Below are 7965 nucleotides of genomic sequence, written 5' to 3'. Positions count from 1 at the left end.
GATAATAAACCAACAGTTAAATGGCAATCCTGGAACTAGATGAGAGTTGAAAAGCACCATGCACAATAGTCTTAGTGTGGTAAACAACTGAAGGGAAAAAAAAAGTAGCACCTGGAATCCTGTAACACAGCTCGTTAAAACTGGTCGAGCAGCTGGCGAAGGTACGGTGCCTTGGACAGTTCTCTGCTGACTCTGGAGAGCTTGAAGAGTACGGGACAGTTGAGGGAGACACACTGGATCTGTCGCTCAAAGCAGCCTGTACAGTTCTTGCATATCTGGATTGGCGTTCAAAAAACAAACCAGATTATTTCACACTTGGAACAAGCAAGGCATATATCACTTGTGACTACTAAGCCCTCAGCACTGACAGCAGAAGAGGGCAGCCCACGAGCACCAAGCTTCCCCAGCGCAGGACTTCGGAGCAGCTCTGCTCTGGGTGCGGCCTCTCCTGCAGCTGCCAGGCTGCTCCTCGTGCTGCCAGTGCGGTGCTGGGCAGCAGCGATGAGGAGCCGGGCTGTGCCGCTCGGGCCTCAATCCTGTTCAGGAGTTCTATTCGGATGTGGTAGTGGTATGTGTTAAAATAAGGTAAGTGAGTTGAGTGGATTTAACTGGGGCAGTGTGTTATATCCATGATAAACTTGTCCTGTAGAAAAGTTTTCTACTGAAAAGAGGCAAAACTGTTAGTCTGCAGTTACTCTATACACAGGAAAGGACTGGATAAACTACTACTGTTCAAGTTAAGCTTCAATTAGGGTTTTACTTTCGAGGTCAGAATTAATCAATCCCAAGAGAGAAATGCACAGGGCACACAGGTTGCACTGCTCTCCTTCATTCGTGATACTCCTTAATGTAGTTAACGCTACTTGAAAGTTACTTCTAACATGAGATACCCGATGAAATCAAGTAGTAGCAGGCACAGGGTTTCCAAGGTAGCTGCCTTCAGAAAACCAAAGGCCCCTCTTCGCTATTTTATTTTATTCCTTTCCAGCATCTGCTACCTCTTGATGGTTCTTCCAAAAACTCAGCAAGTTGCTTCCAGCCACACTTGTGTTTTGTAACATCAAAACGTTACACAGCGTTATCGCACCATTTGCACAGTTTCAACAACAAATCAAAATCTTATCCTTTGCTTTTAAATGGGTTCCTTTCTTCTTTCCATGTTAAAACTATCTGGGTACCAGCAACCCTCTTGGCCAGACCTGTCCCAGCACCAAATCCCCGCAGACCAGAAATTTTAAACTGACAGCAGCTGGAGAGGAGCTGCCCTGCTCAGCCACGTCCTGCCCATGGCACCTTGGAGGATACCAGTCCTCTGACCTGCAACCGTGACCAAAAGGAACGGGATTTAAACCATTTGTTCAGAAGCAGGATTTAAAACTGTTTGTTCCAGGTTTATAAGCACTAGAAGAACCTCAGAAACAAGCCTACCCTTGTTCTGCTGAAAGACTGTGGCTGGTCTGAATGCAGGGGACAAGCCTAAAATGGTACTCGAGACACTTTCTAAATTCAGTTTGTGTAGAGGGGAAAAGTCTCTGGCCTTAATCTATGGCACATAGTTTTTAAGTGTGTTTTAAACTAAGTAGGATTCAGTGTTGTATCAGTTTTCTGCTGGCTCCGGCATGTCTATAATGTAGGGCCAAGAATGTAAGCTGTGAAGGATGTATACATCTTCATATTAAAATGAGACAGACGCTCTTAGAGAGGCTTTAGTCATCAGACGCTGACTACAACATCGATCCAGGCCTTGCCGACCCGTTGGTGTTGCAGGGACAAAAGACTGTTCTGATCAAAACACTGACCTTCCAGGGGGCTGCCCCATCTGCCCAGGTCTGATTTATTCCAGAACAAAAGCAATGTAAAAGGTTCAGAGTACCACGAAAAACTGCAGAACAGCATCGCCTTCCTCTACTGCCATTTACAATGCAGATCACAGCAAATGTTACAAAATACACACTCACTAATGCAGTATTTATGACTAGTGAACGGTAATGGTTTTCTAGCAACGGAGCCCCACGGGAACCTATCAATCGATGCCTACACTACAGGAACATTCATATCCCTGCAATTCAGACAAGTCTTGAACATGGTTCACGTGCTAGTGCTAAAAATACATTGTAACAGAAATACTAATGATAAACTACAACAGTATGAAAATGAGGTGGGACAGGCACATGTTTCTGCAAGGGGAGGCACTGTGCTCTGCTGGTGAGCACAGCGAGCCACCCTCTTCATTGACTTCCAGCACGGGCAAAAAAAACAAACCAGCTTGGAAAATTCCTATTGAGAGGAAGGGTAACAAGAAAGCCCCCAAGCTAAAACACATCCATATTAAACAAATAAATGAATTTTCTGGGACAACGTTTTTGTTACTAGAACATCATCAGTTATTTTAACGCAAAAAAGGTGACTCATACTTTCACAAATCTCCATCGCTGTCATTATAAAAAGGCACCTACAAACCATGTAAGATACTCTTGAAAAAGAAGAAAAGCATCTTCTGATCCCCCCCTTTACCCTTCAGTTTATGCAAAGCTAGGGAGAGGAACAGCTGCTACAATGCCTTCAACAGCAATGGGAAAAGCAAACAAGCTGCAACACGTTTAGCACCCAGACTGTGCTTCCCATTTCTGTTGGGGGCATTCAGTAACAGGCTGCTTTGAAATTTCAGCCCGTCTCTGGCTGACAGACATCTGACAGTGCTTTAGTCGTACCTTGACCAGCTGTTCTGCTTACGCTCCAGCTCTCGGATTTCTTGGTTGAGAATCACTGCCACATGCTGTGGCTGGCTTCTGCATTTATTACAGATCCCGTACTGGGTCAGTTCATCGCACACGGGACAATGTAAGGTCGTGAAATACTGGGAGATTGTGCCTTTGCGTCCCTCCAGCTCGCCGCGGGCAGCTGAGGCAGCTTTTTGAATCTGTTTGTTAGAAAAATAAAATTAAGAGGTAATGAACTTTTAAGAGAGCAGCTCGCTTTATTCCTACATTGCACAGCCTCATTTTTTTAACAGGAGTATGGAAGTGCAACAGCCTGCAGGGCACGGCTTCAGACACAAATTATTAACATGGATCACATTGCTCTGAAGAGCACAGCACTGCCTTGAAGTGATACACAGGGTAGAGCTCACCACACCTACTTCACAGTGAATCCCACCAAAAAAGACAAAGAGTAACACGGAAATCCTCAGTCACATGCTAAATTCCTGATCTCATCTCAAACTCTGCCTCTTGCAGTTGTTCCTTTGTAGGAGCTGATGTGCTTCACACCCAGAGGTGTCCTGGCTGCAGCCCCAGTGGCTGCCTTCTGGATCCTGCCTCCCATCGAGTTTCTCTGCCGGTGCAGAGCTGCCACTGTCCTTTGGTCCCCATGGTTCTAGCTCATGCTCTGATTTTTCCAGACAAAGCTCCACCGCTGCCCCTTGCCCAGGGAGGTTCGTTCTCTGCACTCACTCCAAGTGCTGCATGATTTATGCTTTGTGCTATCCTGCACTTGCTGCTTCAAACACCAGCTCTGCTCAGTGCTCCCTCGCCTCGCAGAAAATCAGGGCTCTTTTTGCCTTTTCAGAGCAGCTTCTTGGAGACACTTGAGGTGAGTGTCGCGGTGCCATCGGAACGGTAGAGGAGAGAAGCAGAACTGAACCAAGGCTGTATTAGAAGTCTGCAGTGGGAAACATGATGTACTTCTGTGCTGCTGAACTCTCCACTAAGCAGAATCACCAAACTACACAGATACAGAGTCTTCCACCATCCCTTTTTGTCAGGGGAACCACAAGCTAAAATCCAGCTAACACTTCCTGCATCTCGGTGATTTCTTTAACTTTTAGGAAACTCAGTTTTGGAAATAATGAGTTTAAAATTTCTGGTGATACAGACTTTTAAAGAAGTGTTCCTGCTGCTGGGGCATTACCACCTTTTCTATAAAAAAGAAAGATCTTCAGAACCTCTTGGAAAAACAGGAGTGCAAACATCTACTATAGAGAGATTTAAAAACGTGGTACAGCCAAATAGATGCATATGAAAGTACTGCTAAAAAACATAGTTACGGCAAAATACTCTTAAACTATGGCAAGGTTGGAAAATAGGAGCTGACACTGAGATTAACCCTGGGCTGGCCAAAAAAATTTATTTACTAAGTGGGATCTAAGAACCAGGTCTGCGTGTCTGGGCATCAAACACTGCCCTGTAAAATAACTTTTGTTGTTGCCTCTTATAAAGCTTATTCCATTAAAAGTCACAATGAAACCAAACACGGTATAGATGTGCTGTATTTGTAATCTGTCTGTTTTCAAACACTTACCCGTGGCAGCTCATGGTACCAGCTGAAGACGTCTATGCCAATAAGTGAGAAGATCCTCGCCAGCGGTGGCAGAATTTGTTTGGTGATGTAGTAGGTAGCGTTCAGCCTCAGGTTGGGATCCTGCAGGACTTCAACGGGCCGCCTCACCAGCTGGATCAGGGGCAGGCCGGGCATGCCGTACACGATGACATAGGGCACTCGCTCCCCAACTCGTGGTTCAGAGCGACGGTCATAAGCGAGCATTCTCCTGTTTAAAAACAGCCGTCAGAATGCATCCAGGGACAAATTCTTAGTTACTTCACTTGCTTGTAAACTTCCCCATCTGATTATATCAGTAGCTCTCCAGGACACTTAAGTTAGTGTCTATTATGAAGCACAGGATACAGACTCATGATCAGACCCAGATTTTAGAACTTGGAATATGAGCCCTAAAGATCTGTTCTTTTCCAGGCCACTTGGGTTTGCATGCAGGTTGCTTTCTAGCTACCTCTTTCTTAAAGAAGTATCTTCATGAAGAGCAGCCAGGATTCTAAAAAGAGCTCAAGTACACAGAAAGCAAAGAACAGCTCAATTTGAAGTAGGTATCAGTCCAGGACTTGAGTTTTATTTTATTTTATTTTATTTTATTCAAAAATCGTGTCTTAATTTAAAGACCTTTTATATTAAGCAAGGTGCAAAATGTGCCAGCTCATCTTATCTATTACTGATAAACAGTATCAACAGTATGAAACACTAGCTTTTAGTAAGGTACTTTTTAAAGCCTGGTAGTGTATCTTGCAGCACTGAGAGATGTGACTATTACATGTGATATCAGTGAGTGATGGGCAACCTTGGAGAGTCAAGCCCTTGGACAAAACCCAAAGCTTAAGTACCAGCAGTGAACACACCGCTGCAGAATCTTGACAAAAGGCTTTACTCTTGAATACGTGTGGCTCTTTCCAGGACTACAGAATGGCTCTCCAGCACTAGCTGATGCCTGATCTCTCTTCACATGCAGAAGAAAGTCAGAGCCAACTGCTGCAACAATATCTGAAGGAGACACCCCACTGCTACCTGTTACTTGGCAGTATGAAGGTCAAGATAAAAAATACCTACGATTAGCGCTTAATCTCCTTACCTGGTGATTTCCAGGGCTGGTACACAGGATCCAGGTCTGTAAGCTGAGCTCCCTCTGTACTCTTTTGCAAAGATGAAGTCTTGTATGCTGGCTTTTCCTTCCAGTAACTTCATGCATTGATTCTGAACGTACTGTTTGATCTGACTTATGTCCCGTGTTTCAAATAGCAGCTTGATAGAACACTCAAGTATCTTTACAACCAAAGGAGAAAGGTGAGAAAAACTCGTATGCTTAACTAAAAGATAATGAATTCCAAATAAATCAGTAAATTATATGGAAATATTGACACACTGCTTAGAAAAAGTATCAGTTGTGAACTAGAATGTTAATATGACAACAGGTTCCATTCTCTTCCACTCAAAGACATTCATAAACACATTACTGGGCAACTTTTTCCTCAGTTCAATGCATCTTTCATGACATTATCCACACTCTGGCACTAAGACTGTTCAACAATTACAGAGGCTTTTCAGAGTATGAGAGAAGATGTTTTTTTCCCCATCATCTAAAATACTTTGCCATGATTTTCTGACCACATTAGCAAACAAAAGAATCAGGATTAAAAAGAAAAATGGAAATAAATCCTCCTATGTGGTTACCCTTTTTACTGGCATAAGCATGTTTTGACTGGACTAAGAACACGAGCCTTTTCTTTTTAAGCCCCTAATACACAGCTTCAAATAAACAGGCAAGGAAGTTTATTTTAAGTGAATTCTTAGCTAAACTAGATTTATGTGAGCGAGCTGCTTAGCAGACACATCAGTGTGCCCCTCTCGTCTTGGAGTAATACTTACTTCCAGTTAAAGTGAACTGGATCAAGAATGATCTTCTAGAGAACTTACATGGGGCTGAGGGCTTTTTATCATTTTTTTAGGGGCTGAAAGACAGTAGTTAGGATGGAAAGTGCAATTCCTTATAATGCTGTGCAAGATCTTAAATTTGTCTTTCAAATGGCTCATACCAGAAAAACAGATGAAGTCTAAGACAACTTACAAGGACTAGAAACTCTGAGAAAGAACAAACACACAATGAAATAACAGAATCCTCTAATTTCTTTCAGAAGAGATGCATGAGTATTTTACCTTGGAAACAGCAGGGCAGGAGTCCCTTCGGACTGTCTCTATGCCTTTTGCGTCAAATACCGGGTCCTTCTGCTCCAGTGTTTCATACATGTAACCCACGTACCTCTTTTTAGTTTGCAGGACACATGGCAAGTAGACCTGGAATGTTAAAACAAAAGATAGCCCAATCCAGCATGTGTTGGGAGTGTAAGGTGGCTCTAGATCAAGGGACTGTTAAAGGGACAGCTGAGGAAGTTGGGATTCAGTCATGTCCCATTCTTCAATCACTTTGTATTTCATCTAGCTGTAAAGGCTAAGCAACCTGAAGCTCAGATGAAAAGCGACACACAGTATAGTCTGTTTCGAGTACCCTTACTTTTCTGGATTGCGCCTGTCAGTGTTTTTAATGTAACCGTATTATCTCTCTTTCTTAAAAAGACAGTAACTTCATTTTAAACATCAGAGAAGAAAACTTCCCCAGCTAAAGTAGTGGCTTTGAACTTTGTATTTTCAAACCTCATCTAATTATGAGGTTATGAACCTAAAATCAGTCAGTATCCTGATTTGAGGAAAGCATGTTTATTAAATGCCTATGCTTGGAGAATAGTTTCCTCATGAATGGATTTCTAGGGTCATGGTCTCCTTAGTTTGTTTTCTCCAACCTTTTAATTCATTCTTGATTGTGTCAGTATTCCTTGACCAGTTTTAAAAGAAACAATGGAGAACAGTTTGTTCCCAGGATAACACACAGTGTAACACCACATCTTCCTGACTCTCCTGGAAGAGGGAGCAGCCAGTTTAGATTGCCTCAAGCTGAAGGAGGTCCTGCACACAGGCGTTCCACTTCTTGAACGATGCTCCAGCTCTGAGGCATTTTTCTCGTCCTGTGCTAGGAAGCCACGCTAGGAGAGTACTCAGTACTTTGACCCACAGGTGAATAAGAGCACTTAAAGTGAAGCACTTGGCCATCTTCTCAAGTATATCCTTGCACCTAATATTTTTTTTTTTCTGGCTAATTACTTCAGCTTAATGATACACTTTGAGGATTGCCTCAAAGTGGGAAGGGTCCCTGTACATCAGTCAGTGAGGAAACGTTGCCGTGCCTTCATACAGCTAATATTTTTCTATTGTATTTTCAGTGGAAAATGGCAATTTGCTTACAAATTCTGATTGACCCTGTTGAGTCAGGTATGTACGTATAAATATCTAGAGCACCTGAACTGATTGCTAATGATTTTCCGATGATAAACTTCCACCAAAATTAGTATCACATAGCCTTGCTCTTCTATAAAATGCTTATTGTCATTAATACTTCTTCCAAAAGCCTACTGAATGGATTTTTAGGATTTTTTATTTTATCTGTATATGTATTCCATGGACATATCCTGAAGCGTGCTAAGGCTGGCTGAAGGCTGAATATAAGGCTTGTAATTAATGCACTGGAATCACTTCAAGGGATGACGTACATTTCCTCTACCAAGCTGCATG

General features: G+C 42.8%; 1 protein-coding gene across 2 annotated transcripts in view; it reads right to left on the bottom strand.

Moving 5' to 3' along the window:
• The window catches only part of REV3L (REV3 like, DNA directed polymerase zeta catalytic subunit), a 139222-nt gene that overhangs the window by 20723 nt on the left and 110534 nt on the right, over nt 1–7965 (bottom strand). The window contains exons 28-30 of one of the 2 annotated variants that reach the window (XM_030489459.1): nt 6499–6636; nt 5417–5607; nt 4300–4546 (exon numbers count right to left, since the gene is read on the bottom strand). In XM_030489459.1, coding sequence (XP_030345319.1) covers nt 4300–4546; nt 5417–5607; nt 6499–6636 — 576 coding nt within the window. Of the gene's footprint in view, nt 1–4299; nt 4547–5416; nt 5608–5632; nt 5734–6460; nt 6637–7965 lie in introns of those variants that run through there. The other variant, XM_030489458.1, reaches the window with a different exon arrangement.

Source organism: Strigops habroptila, chromosome 6 (assembly GCF_004027225.2).
Source record: "Strigops habroptila isolate Jane chromosome 6, bStrHab1.2.pri, whole genome shotgun sequence".
Lineage (NCBI taxonomy): Eukaryota > Metazoa > Chordata > Aves > Psittaciformes > Psittacidae > Strigops > Strigops habroptila.
Note: the sequence above shows the minus strand (reverse complement) of the source record. Positions and strands in the feature narration are given on the sequence as shown.